The sequence below is a fragment of the Solea solea genome, chromosome 20 (genome assembly GCF_958295425.1).
Source record: "Solea solea chromosome 20, fSolSol10.1, whole genome shotgun sequence".
Classification (NCBI taxonomy): domain Eukaryota; kingdom Metazoa; phylum Chordata; class Actinopteri; order Pleuronectiformes; family Soleidae; genus Solea; species Solea solea.
In genome coordinates this window covers 12,969,906-12,986,011 of record NC_081153.1, presented here as the reverse complement: position 1 = coordinate 12,986,011, position 16,106 = coordinate 12,969,906, and the positions used below count along the sequence as shown (strand labels likewise).

Here is a 16,106-nt window from a genome sequence, read left to right as displayed (position 1 = left end):
TGGGATTAAAAAAAAAAACTATCTTATTAAATTATACATTAAAAAAAGGAGGTTGCACAACAACAGAAAGCTAATCAGTTGAGTGCTAAACCACCCAAGAATCACAATGTGTTTGTTCCAAAATAATATTATTTAAAATAAAATATTTGCTATTAATTGGCTCACATTAAAAGAAGAAAGATACAGGACACAAAGCTTCCTACTCGTATATCGTTTGTTAAGTGTGAGCAAATAAATAGCAAATGTGACACCTGAGTACTTTGTCTTTACTTTTTTCTTTTACTTTTTATTTGGGGTGCGATCATAAATTTTTTTTTTTAAATGCACATTAACAGATACAAGAATGTTCACTTAAAACTGTTTTTGTGTCGTTATAAAAACCGAAGCAGAGGACCAAAATGAATTTACTAGAACTATATTTAAGTACAAAACAACATTCATAAAAAGCTGTTTTTTTTATTCAACTGGTGCGACACAATAATAAGACACCAACGTCTGTATTCATACATGAGTGTAATGCCATGACTGATGTTCCTCATCTCAATTTAATGTTCAAAACAACGTGTGTGTGATGTGAGTATATACGATGGATCAAGGTCTCAAGTGACAGTTCTCGATGCTCGACAGTGGACTTCACTTTTATGTTACAAGATTGAAATGTATCACAAGCTGATCAACTCATAGGAAAAGGTTACAGTGATTGTATCAAGTGTAATGAGACTAAGGCAGTCATTTCTTTAGATTGTAAACCTCTACGCCTAAAGTATTTGGAGCTGTCATTTGCACTGAATGCACCACTGACACCAGATAAGAGTCATTATTATTATTCAAACATAAAATCCACACAGTGCTTAGTTAAGCAAACAGTTATACTTGGATCTACATTGTGTTCGCTTTCTAACAATTAAAGGCTTCTGTCAAAAACAGTTCATACAGGCAGTTATCCTCAGACAGTAATGACTACAGTAACATATATTTGATAAACAGGAATGACAGTAGACTGAGATCGACGACGCGATCGCGGAACAGCTCGAAAGAAAACCTGAAAGAGTTGTGATGTGGTCAGTTAGTAGCCCAAGGATGTGCAAACTGTGTCCAAGAGGATTTGGACGTCCTGAGAAAGTTAGAGTGTGTGTGTCTGTGTGTGTGCTAGCAGCACTACCTGTTAAGAAAACGTAAACCAGTGTTAAAATATGTTACTGTTCTGCAAGAACTATTACATACAAAAATACAACTCTGCATAACTTGTTTTGTTTTTTTCCTTGCTGGTAAGAACTGAACTTGAATAAAACAGGACAAACTGTAAAATAAAGCAAAAGAAAAAAACAAAACTCTACATAAAATATTTGTGCATTGTTTCAACATAAAAACCACGGTAGAACTGGTAGTCGCGCTCAATTAAAAGTAAATGAAATTCAGCAAGCACCCACAGAAACCCGCTCAACATTGTCAATAGGAAGAAAAAAAAAAAAAAAAAAGCTCTTGCCATACAACATTCCTCTGACCCTCACTCGCTCCTCTACAGCTATCCACTTTAAAAACATGATGCACGTATCAAAAGATTTCTACCATTACAGCTTGAACTCTGCACTACATACTGTACAGTACCAATGCCTATCCTTTATACATTCCTTACATTGTCAATCTATTCTCACACAAAGCCTATAATCATCTAAGGAGTTCGGTGGAATTGGTGTAAGAATAGTGTACGCCCCAGCATCGAAAACAAAAAGAAAATCTAATAACTTGATAAAAACAAGCATATAAGACTTGTCAATAAAATTAAATTTAAATACAGAATATTGGTGACAAGACTATGCCAAAATGTTTCCATGTTGAGTAGTGCTGGTGGGACGGTCACCACCTATTGCAAGCCTGTGCATTACGGTATCAGATAGTAAATAATAATTGTATTTCATAATGATAAAACGCCCACGGTGGCCGAGCACAAAGCAAGTCATGAACACCGAGTGAGTGGCAAGAACTTTTCTATAGGGTTCTTTCATCATTGTCTCAGCACCGTTATCAGCCCGATGTGACGAGTCCCGCGGAGGGATGCAGAAACCATTAGAATCCTGCTACTGGTCTGCAGTTACTTAGGACGTCCTCAGGGTGGCAGTGATATTATACATAGAACTGGAATGATAAGTCTCGACATTGGCAGCAAGTGGTTGGCTTGTGACGCCTTTAGAATGGCGTGAGTGTGCTTGAGTCAGTGATAGTGCACACACACACACACACACACAGTGTTGCTGATACCAACACATAAACCAGCGAGCATGGAACGCGGACGAGATCCACGCAAAAAAAAAAAAAACAAAAAAAAAAACACAACAACTCCTGCACGGTCTGGGCGGAGAGGCCCAGTGGAGAGGGCTCTTGCAAGGCTGAACACCGGTCACGGAGAGAGGCATCTGCACCGTTTTTCCGTCCACTACTACCAGCCAGTCTGAGATGCAAGTCTCTTTGCATTGTTAACACAGTCGATCATCAACTTTCAACCTCAACAAAAAAAAAAGCAGCATTTACAATCCATCAGTTCATGGAAGGAGGATAGCTTTGTGCATTGTTCGGGGAGGGGAAGAGTGTTGAGATCCTTCTTGACACGATCGATACCCTAATTTTCTGAGTACGTCCCCACAGTGCTGTACATGGACTATAAAAAAAAGTATTTGCCCCCTTTGGTCCATTTCGTGTTTTGCTTTCGAGTTTAAATGCGACATTAAATCACAGTTTTGTTGTTTTTTTTTTACACTGATTATCAGAGAAACTTGCTTTGTCTCAACTGATAGAACCACTTGTGTGTGTGTGTGTAATCAAGATGTGAGTTTTAGATAAATGCATCTGCAGCAGGAGCGGATCGCAACTATGAAAACTAACTCATTTTTAAAAAGTTATTTTAAAAAAAAAAAGGTACAGGATAACAGTACAACATGAGTGGGTGTAAAGCATTAACACCCGGGGCCTCATCACTCTTGTAAAAGAAAAGTCTTCACTGATGCACATCCAGCTACACAGATGCCAAAGGTCTAATAAAGGCATTCTATCTCATATTTATCTGCTGATCAGTGTCAAGAACTGTAAATTAAACACACGGTTTGATTTGAATGCTGTGAAAAAATGAAGCAGGACCGTGAGGCGGTGAGGCCGAATGCTTTTTTTTTTTTTTTATAGGCTCCGAGTGGGATGACTGAGGGTGAAGGAGGACTGTCAGGCAGTCCTCTCCTCCATAGTGGGCTTGTTGCTGGGGATGGGCTGGGCTGCGTACACACTCCTACTGTGGCTGTCCACGCTCTGAAAGTACGGGTGGCTCAGCGCAGCAAAGGCTGATATCCTCCTGGAAGGATTGAAGGCAAGGAATTGCTGCAGGGAGAGAGAGGGGAGGAGGAGAAGGAGTCAAATAAAATGCATAACCGTTGTTTTATATTATATATTATATATATATATAAAATTATATTTTTCTATATTTATCTGAGAACATCTGAGAAAGTAGAACTAGAAAGTCTTTGAATAAGTAAATAAAAGAAGAGGTATCTACCATTAAGAGGGCCTGTCCTTGTTCGTCCATGTCTGGAACCAGGTCTTCTATTGGCTTAGGGCGCCGAGGGGTGAAGGCACTCTGTGGCAGGGCCACCTCCTGGGGCCAGTCCTCTACTGAGGGTACCCCAACAACACTGTGGAATGAGAGCGGTCGTTAGTGTGGAAGTGGAAGTGCAGCAGCCATTCTCATACGTCACAGTAACGACGACCGAGGTCCACTGAGCTTCACGCTGTCCTGACTCGCATGATCGGCACGGAGTCATTGTTATCTGCAACACGTGTGCTTTTCCTGATAAAACATGACAAAATAGCTGCTGTGCAAAGGGCCCAAACTGTTCTAATCATGCTGCTAATCTTGATGGTCGCGTATCATCTATCTGTGTGTACGTGTGTGTGTGTGCGCTCCCCTGTCGCATACTGAAGTGGGATAATAAGAGATAATGAGGAAAGATGAAGAGCTGGTGTCACTGAGAGAAAAGTACTTACTCAAAAATCTTGCCCAGCTGATCGACGTCCGAGTTCCCTCGAAACAGCGGCCTGGAAAATGCAAAAATTAAAACAGTCGAGTCAGTCCAGCGCGACATTGCACTGCAATAAACTTCACAAATACATTTAAAATATTCCGTGTCTGACGGTGTAAAGCAGCAGCGGTTGTTTGACGGTCACTGCGCCACAGCGCACGGTGGACGGAAAAAGCAAAACACAAGCTTTTTTTGGCTCGAGGCAAGAGAGGAATGTGTGACTCTGATGTGAACGTTTGAAGTGGCCACACACTCGCAGCTCCATCTCATGTCGTCAGGATTGTGGAGCGGTGTTGGTAGTAGCACCGAGGAGGGGAGGGAGGCAGTCAGGGGGATGAAAGGAGGGAGGAGAGCGACAGCAGGGCTGCTGGTGGTTCCTGTGGCTTTGGGCCGTCTTTGCATGCCCGTGGGCGCCCAAGGCCTGCACTGGCTCCCTCACAAATTCCAGCAGTCATCATCGAAACAGGCCTGCCGGGCCACCGCACAAGGCAGGGGAAAAAAGCCTATTTATCCATTTTGTGCGTGTGCGTTTGTGTGTGTGTGTGTGTGTGTGTGTGTGTGTGTGAGAGAGAGAGTGTGCGTCTCTGCGTGAATGTGTGCAGGGAAACAGAGGCGTGTGAAAGAGGAGTTTGATTATTCTAACAGAGACAGAGGTATGGGAACTGGACCTTCCTGCTGAGGTCCCTCTAAAAGGAAATGAAGTTGTGTTGTTGTCCCAAAAATGATTTTGTTTAGCACAACAAAGACACCGTGGCTTTCACTTTAAAAAAAACAAACAAAAAAAACAAAAAAAAGCAATGGCCTTAAAAATGGAAGCATGAAGTTCATTATAGTCTCGAGGCAGACAGTCAAGCTTCATGCCTTTATGACTAGTCGCCAGCAGATGTCAATGTTATGCAGGAAACTGATGCATACGGTGAGTGTGCTTTCTTGCTTGCACGTGTAACTGCATTCTGTATCCAGTAGGGCTCAACAATTAATCAAAACAATATCGCTATTTGAAACAACGCAATTAGCCAACTGCAAAGACTTGCTTTCAGGTCTCACCCCTTGCATTAGAATGGAAAGTAGATGATATTCAAATCTGTTACAGGGTGAACGTGGATCTTTATTGGACTGAAGCCGGGCTTCCAAATTCAGCTCGGTTCCAACAGTCCGGGGCCTCGATACGGTCGTCCGAGTGCACCCCACTTCACTGGAGTCAGAGGAGATTGGCTGACTACCATGTGTTCCCTGTGTTTTGCCACTTGCAGGAAGCTTTGCATAGCTGAACACCCACACTTTCCTACAGACTCAGACACTGGGATATTAGTCACACAGGGGTATTTTGCACATTTCTACAGTGACAGGCGGCAAACGCGCTTATCACATGCCTCAGTTCAGAGGGGGAATCCAAATGGATTTTGTTGCGATTGCTCAAAAATGCCCACAACTAATGAACGTCTTTGTCTTTTTGTGTGTGTGTGTGTGTGTTTGACATCTTTAAACAGGACCACGCCACATATGCAGGTCTTCTTTTTTTGGGGGGCGGGGGGGAATCAGACCAAACCAGTTCTGGCTGTTGCAACGTATGAAAGAAAGAAAAAAAAAATCACCTACAGCAAAGTTATCGTGCCAAAACAAGTAGGGCTGATAATTCCAAGAGGTCCATTTTTAAACCAGGAGCGGTTTGTTGGAGGGGGGGGGTAAGTGCATTCACATAGAGCTGGACACTGGTATGGGCACACGCAACCAACACATACACACACACACTCAAGCAAACGCATACACGTCCAAAAAACAGTGATCGCTTCCCACTGCAGGATTTGTAAATGTGCACGTGTACATGTGCGCATACACCCACTGAAGGATGGCAGTTAAATGAGGACTGAGACTGGGTTGGGACAGGCAGCTGAGTCACGCTTCCTTTAGTGCCAACACGGCTCTGTCCCACATTCCACCGAGACAACCTCTGGAATGTGCGCGTGTGCATGTTTGCACGTGAGAGCGTCGATCTGTCTGGGTGGGAAATTTAGAAGAAAAAAAAAACGAGAGAAACTTGAGCGTGTGGCTTCTCCAAAAAGCCCGAGTCGGTGTGGACGTAGCATGCGACTGCAGCATCGGGCATGTGCGCTTGTGGATTTTGGATTGGATTTATTGATCATTCGATAGACCAACCCGTCTCAACTGTGAGAAAGTCGCTCTCAGGGCCATTAGCGCCAAACGTTCAACCTTTTCCGAATGGAGGAATGTCAACAAGCAGGCACCGTCTCTCTCTCTCTGTGTCTCTGTTTCCCCATTCATTCAAATTATGACTCACCCTGACACTATCCCAGTCATGCAGATGCAGACTTGCATGATATTTGCTCAAATTCCTTTCACAACAAGTTCCCAACTCTTCTTGTTACAGTACATACCCATTAAATGTGTGCGTGTGTGTGTTGTTTTGAAACAATGGCATGTTTGACTATGAAAGTGGAGATGAAGGGGGCTTGGGGGTATATCTTTGAAGTTTCATGAGTCATGAGGAGCATTTTTTTAGACGGCACTTTTGACCTGCAACACTATAATGACTGGGTGAACTGGGGCTGTCACTGAAACTTGCACTTCCAAATGCGGCAGGAAAATATGGATCTTTGGACTGCTTTTGTATTTTTATCCATCCAAAGAAAGTGGGTCGATGCAGTTCATTTGAACTTATAATAGATCTGCAACAGACACTAAAGATCAGTCCGTTTATTCCACTTTCTTCCTTTAAAAATTAAGCGAGGCCTCAAATTGGCGACTGTTGCATCTGGTTTCAACCATTTTTATGCAACACGTGACATTGCTCTTCGTGCTGTATTATGTGCCCCCTTGTTGTGCTGCCTCTTGCCTAGGTCGTCATTGTTACATGAGAATTGGAAATTGAAAATAAATAAATAAATAAAGATGTTTTGTATTCATTTTCTCTCTGCACAGATGAGGTAATCAAACATCCCCCAGAAAAGGGACATTTGAGTTTTGGTAGCAAGAAAAAAAAAAGGGGGCAATTACGCCACCATTTTGGTGCCGTCTGGTTTGTTGTAATCGAGCTGTCAACGATTATAATCTCCTCTCCAACAACACTGGAAATCAATAAGCGGCGATTTCTTGTCTTCTCTTGTTCAGCACTTTCGCTCTATCTCTCGCTTTCTTGCACTTTCTTTCACTGCCTCTCCCAGGTGCCCTTTAATCTCTAACAGGTGGCCTTTTAAAAAGCCATCTCAATCACCTGCAGAGAGAGAGACACAGAGAGAGAGAGAGAGACACACACACAGAGAGAGAGAGAGAGAGAGCATGTTCTGTTTATCGCCATCAAAGGGTTCTGCCTTGTTTCCACCTTAAGGCAAAGTTGGACAAGTGCCAGGCTGTGAGGACACACACACACACACACACACTAAAGCTTTTTACAGCTTATTGTGTCAGGGAGAGAGAAGAGGTTACACTAAACCAGACTACACGCGCACACAAACACTCCTAACAGATTCACTTTGTGCTCGCGCTTAAAGGAACAGTTCATAAAAAAGGGCAGACCTTAATTACCCTGTTCTTTATGTCACTTCCTTATGTACAAAAAAAAATATGTTCACTTCAAGTGCCGCTCACTCTTTGGTCCATGTTTATTTACTCTTCAAAATGGTGACAAAGCCGCGAAATGCACTTCAGTTCTGTGGCGTTTCACGACGTGGTGACGCATTAAACATGTTTGACTTTACATCCGTCCGCCATAACTGACGGCCTATCCACGTTCCTTTGAAGAGGAGACAAAAAAAATCAGTGTATGACACACGTCAGATAAGTCCTTATCCTGGTATACTGCATACTATCTGTTTACAGCCAGGATAGGGCTGTCAATAATTATTATTTCATTATTAATTCTTCTGCATGGACATAAAAAAATACAGCTAAAACCTAAGATAAGGCCAACGACTGCTTGTTCTGTTCAGCCAACACTCCCAACACAACAAACAAAATTGTTGCTACTTCCTTGTTTGGCAACCAAACATGAAATATGTGGAGAGGTGAAGTGGTGAAGCATATAAAATGCATCATATAAATACTCCATTCCAAGTAAAAGTACTTGTACAAAAAAAAGTTATAAGTTGTTAGTGCCACAGTAGGGAAAGACAGTAGTTTCCAGGGAAACAGTCTGGATATCACATAAAACACTGTATGGCAACGCTACAGGAGCTTTAATGCAACACGAAGGATGCAAATTTCTTTTTCTAAACAATATTAACCCTCATTTTCATGGTAGCTTCCGTGGTTCTTTGCACAGCAGCCACTTTTTTACAGGTTAAAGGTGACATCGAATGCTTGTATCGCACATATATGTTAGTTATGGAGGTCTACTTACATATATTAACTTGTTTTCATGGTTAAAAACCTCAGAGTTGCTGCAAACGAGCCGATCAAAATATCTCCTCACTGACGCTCTCGTCAGCCGCGCTGTTTCAGACCAAAATCACACCCCCAGAACGTGGACTGTGTTGTGATTGGCCAGCCAACGAGAGCTTTCCCACTGTCCTGTGATTGGCCAGGTACCTGGAAGTGAGGTAATAGATAGGCCAGCTCTCAGATACACAGCTCCCCCTCTGGCACGGTGGATGCTCTGCATCTCAGCAGCTACAACGAGAGTAGTTCTTCTTCTTCTGCGGTTGAATGTACGCAACCGGATGTGCCCTGACTAGTGCCCGCACCAGGAGGCGCTACGGTGGTGAGAGGAGTGGTGAGGTTTTCTGATGACATCATCAGCATAGGGAAGTGCCGATCCGCTTCGCAGAGCCCAGGAAAACAATAAAACCCTATTTTCTCAGCGGTGGCTGAACTGTCTGTTCTGAAACTTTAGGGTTTCATAAACGAGGTAATGACGCAGATACACACACAAACGCAGCGTTAATTGGAGCTTCCGGTCTATGTCGCCTTTAAACTAATAAAAATCACAGGTGTAACTAAAGGAACTGAGGATGGTCTGGTTCCATTTAGCTTCTTACGTTTCGGTAATCCCTTCCGATAATCAACATCTTGCAAGAGAATCATGTAGCGATACATCGCGATATCTTATCTGTCTAACTGAAGAAAACACGGAAAAGTAAGTTCGTAAAAAGTGCACGATTCCTCCATTTATTCACAACATAGAGAACAAAGTGCATATGGAGCTCTTAAAATTCCCACTGATGATCACCACGTGCAAAGGGTGGGGAGGGGAAATGTGAGGCCGTGCATGTTGGGGTGTGAGGACGGTTGGGGAAGGAAGCATAAATTTCAGGCCGAGCTGCTCGTCCTGGCATTCAGCCCAAATACAGAGAAGCTGCTCTTATCAACGCTGCCGCACGCCATTACACGCTGGCCAGACCTCAGGTTTCTGTCCATTACGAGACACGTTTGTCAACACACGCGGCGACAAATGGGGCATTCAAATAAATATCAACAGCGGGGTAAAGATGCAAGGATGACAAACTATCCGTGCGCCCGGGGAAAAGTGGCTTTCTTTCATGCATGCATAAACCTGCAGTTGGTTTTATTCATTTCATTTGGTTATTTCTTTTTTTTTTTAACTTATTTTTAGAGAATGACGAAAAAAAAAAAACTGTCAGTTATTAGCCTGGCTCTCCAGCGTGTGTGTGAAGTTCGTTAGACCACAAACTGTCAAATACCTACACCAAGAAGCAGAATCTTGCCTTGCACGCTACAACCACAGCAGGCAGCCTGCCATCACTGGATTGATAAGGCAACTGTAATGTGATTCCTCAATACTCGCAGAGCATTCTGACAGGTGTCGTTTAAGGAAACAGTGAAAAGCTTAAGAAACACCCAGATAACTGATTCTGTAATGAGGACGGTTGGGATTTTTTTTTCTTTTTCAGTGACAATAAAAGTAGGAGGAAACAGCTATGAATAAAAGATAATCTAGTAAACTCAAATAAGTAACCATGCCATCAATCTCTGAGACAAGTTACGGCTCAAATGCGGTTGGAATTCAGTTAGGATCCGAATAATGTGCAGTATTTGTATTCATTTATTTTACCTATACGCATGTGTGTGCACGCTCCAGTACTTACAGAGACAGCTTGAACGCAGCAAGGACAACAGCTAGGTTTCCATTAACGCATATCGCAATTTTAAATTTCCAAATTCTGTCAAAGAAAATCTGCATAGACCCTTCTCCATCGCCTGCCGTAAAACAAATACTGGGTGTTGGCTCGCCAAGATAAACAATAGCAGCCATATCACTAAATGTCTTTTCTTTGAGCTGCTTCCGTTGATTATTATAATATTTGCTGTGGTGACTTCATCCATTCCACACGGAGTGAGAGGGATATGACTTCTAAACATCTTCTTTTATTCGGTTAAATGTCTTTATTCATTCCTGCGTCTTTATTCAACAAGCTGAAGGGGGGGAAAAAAACGCCCCTTGTGGCGAGTGTGTGCAACTAGCTGCGTCTATGTAAACATTACAAACCAACACCAAAATCTGTCTGAAAAGGTTCATTCGGACAGACGACATTCATTTTCTTGGCTAGTGCAAGTCTGTTTACCTCGACAGTTCCGATCGCGCTTCCTGCAGTCTTCCGTCACTCCGACCTGGACATAACACCGGAGGTCACGGCAACATCACGTGAAGATTGCAGGAAGTGCAGTCGGAACTGCCGAGGTAAACAAACTTACACTTGCCAAGAAAAGAATGTAGTCATGGTAACACTAATATTTTCTTAAAGCCGCTTCCCTCCGTCCTCCCCATATCAACTAATGATGACGGCCTCTTGCTCCAGAGAGTTTCTCTTAGATTTAGTGTCAAACCCCCCGAGACCAGTGTCGAAATATAAAGCCATTTACCACTTATTTTGACTGTAGCTTTACCTAGTCAGTAGTACCTGTGGTTGATTGGGGATCATTTGAAGATACGTTTAACCCCTAATTATGACCATCATGATATTCAGGCCGCCTGGATTTATTTTAAGTCTCGAGGGCTCCCGTTAAGACAAGCCGTTTCTCTGTACACCCTGGACGGATCGCCAGTCCAGGGTTGTTGCATTTTCTAGATATCGCAAACGACAGGATGGTAACAAAAGGGTTACAAAAAGGGTTCATGGATCAGAGAACTGTTCTGGATTCACTTTTAAGACTACACCGGTATGGAACCACAGTGTGAGAAAACGACTCTCCGCATCGCCTACCTTCTCCTGAACATCTCAGCAAAGATGCACCCGACACTCCACAGGTCCACCGGTGTGGCGTAACTGGACTGGAGCAGGACTTCTGGAGCTCTGTACCACAGCGTCACCACCTGCAAACAAGACGGCACAAATATGAGCCATCACCGAGACATTATTGTTCATGTTTTACGTGATAAAGCGACCCCCACAAACACAAGCCTCATTCGAACTCGCTCTTTCCTCCAAACACAGGGTTAATGCTTCTCTGTCCCCATCTGAAGCTTACGTAAGACATGAAATCATATCTGGCAGGACACGATCCACTGCTCCTGTTTAGGTGTACCCACATCTCACAGTCTCTCCGCAGCGGTCCACCACAGACACACAGACAGACGACCTGCATCTAACACAATATGTAGGTTGACGTGCTTGACGTTGAACAAGCACCCCACTCAACCGTTTCCCGTCTGCCAAAAAAAACACTTCATCAAAACACTTCAGGACCCACCTCACCTGGAAAAAAACAAACAAAAAAAAACAAAAAGGCAGCCATTTTGTGACCAAATTCACAGTACGCATGGTTTTAAAATGTGTCTTTGTGTGCAGTCATCGCCTGCAGGAAGGCAGCAGCATTGTTAACAGCTACAGTAGGGAAAGCCTCCAGACAAAACTCAGTGACCCCTGGTAAGAGAGTGGACCGGTTCCAGGTGCTTTCCTAAACTGCAGAATTTTTCCAGCAGCTCTTGGCTGCAGTCGGCCCTTCAGGCCCTGCAGAGTGCTTATCGGGATCTCGGAGTCGGAGGTGAATGTTTGTAAGCAGAGAGAGAGAGAGAGAGAGAGAGAGAGAGAGAGAGTGCAGTGTCATCAAGATATCTTTATTAGCTGGCTTGGACCCACGGTAGGAATATGAGGAAATGATGCCCTGATTAGATGTTATCGGCGAGCCTGTACGGGTAATACGAGAGCCGGAATCTTCAAAGGACGAGGATGGCCAAATATGAACTATTAAATAGTGAAGCTTATGAGCTCAAGTGCCCCATGAGAACTCCGCACTCATGTAACTTTATGGCTCACAGACTTTTGGATAGGATTTCTTCGACTAAGGGGGGTCGATGACTTCAGTATTGCATTTGTTGATCAGTGATTTAAATCCGCTCCAGAGAATCTGTGAGTGCGTGTGTATTTTATGGTCCCTCTGTCATTTAACCCCGATTGGGAAAATCCTAACTTTTTTTTGCCATGATAGCAGTGTGATTGGATTGGATGCACGGCAACCGGAAAATGTTGTTTTCTTTTCTTTTAAATGTCCTTTGAAATGTTTCAGGGTTTTACTTGAATTAAAGTGTTGATTCATTCAGGTTGAGAATTTTTTTTTTTTTTTTAACAATTAAAACAAGTTCATGTGATTTTTCAGCTTCTTAAATGTGAATATTTACAAACAAGGAAATCATTAAAACCAAATCGTTTTTGGTTTACACACAAAAGACAAATCGAGAACATCATCATTTCCAGGTTTGATGCTGATCGACGTTAGAAAAAAATAATTCTGATAACTATGAAAATAATCTTCAGTCGCAGCGTGGTCAGTCTGTCGGTCCACTACTTTAAGACTGAATCATCTCAACAGCTTTTAAAATATACTTTTATATACACATCCATCCATCCATTTACTATATAGACATAAAACTGAAAGAAACTGAAAGCTTGTGCTCTAAACTGCCGCACAGGACTGCTTGCCACCACTGTCAACGCTCAGTCATTATCTGTACAGTGCAAAGATAAATATTTTGAATGGTCTGCACTGATATTTGACATTAGGCAGTGGGCAACTGCCACTGCTGCACAATGAGTTAAGCTACCGGGCCTTCAGGGAAATGTTTTATTCGCTTTATTCATAATTGAAGTGTGAGAGGAAGCCGTGAATGTCTGAGAGCAAAAACCTGACCAAACGTTACACTGGAGACAGCGACAGGAGGAATAAAAAGTTCAGTCACATTTGCTCGTCTCTCTGCTCAATGAGGCTATTAATAGAGGCCGGGGGCCTGCGTTTCTGCAGATGTGTGACACTTTCTCATCCCCTGCTTCCTGCTTTAGTGGAAATAGGGAGGAAGTTGAGGCTCGTTGGCTGAGACGCGTCGGCCCGAGCCGCGTGACCAGAAATGAGACACACGCTCAGAATGAACAGACCCACTGTTTGGATCGGGGGGAGATTTTTTAGAACAGTGAAACCTCAAAGAAAAACATGAATGGACGTTGCACGGCTGGCCTTGTAGTCAAGCAACAGAACGTGTCATTCATTACTTTCAACATAGGAAAATGGAGGACGACATAGCTCTTCTCTTTCTTTTCCTTTTTCTAACTTTCATTAGATTTTAACTGCAGCACAGTTGTCTGCAGCACATCTCAAAGGGTCTCCCCCCCTTCAACCAAGACGTGGCACGGCTAAATCCACCATCAAACACTCAAATACTGAAGTTCAGGAGGCTGCAGCCGTGCAGAGTCGAGCCTTAGGTATGAATGCATGCTCGCAAAGAGTCTTCTAGGAAGAACCACAGCTCTACAGCTCAGGGTACATCCGCAGTTATTCGAAAACCTGGCCACAATCGCACGTTAATGCATACGTATCACACATGCATGCACTCGCACACACTGGAAGACCGATGCACAGAGTTAAGCGGAATCCGAATCTGGACTGTTTATATACTACAGTTATTTTAGCAGTTGCCTCGCGACACGGTAGTCTCTCATTAGACAGAAGCATACGACGGAGCCGGGCTGCAAAATATGAATCAGTTAAGTCTGTGAAACTAAAAACCAGGCTCATTTGTCAGTTCCCACCATCTTTTCTTTCATAAACTGCAAGTTTTGGTATTGTAACATAGTTTTCTGTTTAATGAGTAATACTTTTAGAACAAATCGGACAACTTTAAGTTTGACCATGTTCCTAGATTTGTTTAAGCGATACAAAACAGTAGCCACCTTCCCTCCCCTCCACGACTTCTTTCGTTTCTGACACTCCGTGACGTCACAATCCACGCACAGGTCACGTAGGGGTGAAAAAAACCCAAAAAAAACTCCACAGGGAAACTGACACTAGTGAAAGGGGCTTTAAAAGAATATGTTCTTTATGCCGCTTAAAACTCTCAATTCATTAACAGTCTGGCCTCAAAGTTTCAGAGCTCCCTGCTCCTTTTCATTTCCAGCCTGCCGTCAGTGCTGCTTTCCACTCCGCAATGCTCCTCACCATTTTTGCCATTTTCCCCCAACCTCCTCCCTCTCTCTCTCCCTCTCTCACTCACTCCTGCAAGCCCTTGTTCCTCCTCTACAAAATGACATTGTTTTTTCTTTAAACAATCTCCCCCACGTCCGTTTCTCTTACTCCAACTCCGTTGCACACTCAACATTATGTCTGAGACACAGTGAAGTCTGTTATGTCAATGCGAATGACCTTTGAGCACATTCACACTCGAGTGTCACATCTGTTACATTGAATATCTCAAAAATACCACGCCGAGAAAAAAAAGGGCACGATCCAAGTCATGGCCTAACCGCACCAGTTACACACCATTCACAAAGACATGACAACAGCACACGTTTATAAAAAGAAAGAAAGAAAAAAAACATGCTCCAATTGCAATGTTGCTTATTTCTGTCCTTTCCCTTCCTCTTCTTCTGACCACATTTGCATTCCTTCTTCTTTAGCCTCTCTCCCTCTTCCCATTCTCTGTTCTGCTTCACATATCCCTTCGCTACCCTCTCCCGCTTCCCTTCCTCTGTCCAAGCTGCATGCAAACGGATATATAGCCTTAGCGATTATGTTAGACACTCAAAAACATAGACAGTGAGTCAGCCTTTAACTGTGCAACACTGTTTTTTTTTTTCTTAGGTCAGCTGCTTTGCATTTCCAGTCGGTCTCTCCGCCTATCCGACACCCTTCTCTTCCTCCTCCTCCTCCTCATGGTAACAGAAAAGCCGGAGGTGGTCAGATAAAGCCGGGGAGAAAAAGAGAGAGAGTTCGACTGAGAGAGAGACAGAGAGAGTGTGAGAGGCTGACTCCAGATTAAAGGACAACATTCTGGAAATTCCATTCTGCTGAGAGCATCCTCCCCCTCACCACCACCACCACCACCATCCTCTGCATCCCCCGCTGCTGCTGTACTCTCCTCCCTGATCTGCTTGGGGGGGGGGGGCTTCTCCTGCCCCAGAGGACCTCCAGGCCTCCTGGGCTGGACCTCCAAGCCTGTTTGACATACAGTATCCGGACTAGTGCCACCAGCGCAGTGACTGTGCATGCCCTGCGGCGGAGTCTGACAGTGGAATGCATGCATGGGAGCGTGGGTGTTTTATGGGCGAATAGCTGCACGTGACCATGAGAGCACCTGTTGCATTAATGAACGCACATGTTTTTTTTTGTGTGCCTGCAAATCGACGCAAGCTATCTGGAGCATGCGTTTGATGTTGTAGGATAATGGTTTTTCAACACAGTGCAAGATGTGTTCTCGTGGGCGATCGTCAGCGGTGATGAGAAAATGTGCGTTCGCCACATTCCTGAGGTTGGCAGCACATGGGAACATCTCGAGAGGAGTGAGATTCAGCTCCAAATGAAGCTGCTTGGGTGTCAAATTTTCTGCAAGAAAGCTAATCTTTACTTCGTTTTTAACACCGTCTCTACACCGCTGACTAATTAATATCCTTGTCTGCTCGTCTTAGCGCTCGTTTTACTCGCCTGATCAAATGTTGTTCTCATGACGTCGCCACTTTACTGGATCTCAGCAATTACCCTAGACGAGCACAGACTTCCATTATTTGGGAGTCGTTCGTTAGGGACACCTCCGTCCATTTTGAACTCGCCAGCTCTGCCCTGACAAGTCTTCCCCCCCCCCCCCCC

General features: G+C 43.7%; 1 protein-coding gene across 2 annotated transcripts in view; it reads right to left on the bottom strand.

Moving 5' to 3' along the window:
- Positions 1–440: 440 nt before the first annotated feature.
- The window catches only part of cdk6 (cyclin dependent kinase 6), a 36,220-nt gene continuing 20,554 nt past the window's right edge, over positions 441–16,106 (bottom strand). For both annotated transcript variants that reach the window (XM_058618706.1, XM_058618707.1), the window contains exons 5-8: positions 11,240–11,349; positions 4,027–4,077; positions 3,539–3,674; positions 441–3,363 (exon numbers count right to left, since the gene is read on the bottom strand). In XM_058618706.1, the coding sequence (XP_058474689.1) occupies positions 3,211–3,363; positions 3,539–3,674; positions 4,027–4,077; positions 11,240–11,349 (450 nt within the window). In that variant the 3' untranslated portion in view covers positions 441–3,210. The remainder of the gene's footprint in view (positions 3,364–3,538; positions 3,675–4,026; positions 4,078–11,239; positions 11,350–16,106) is intronic.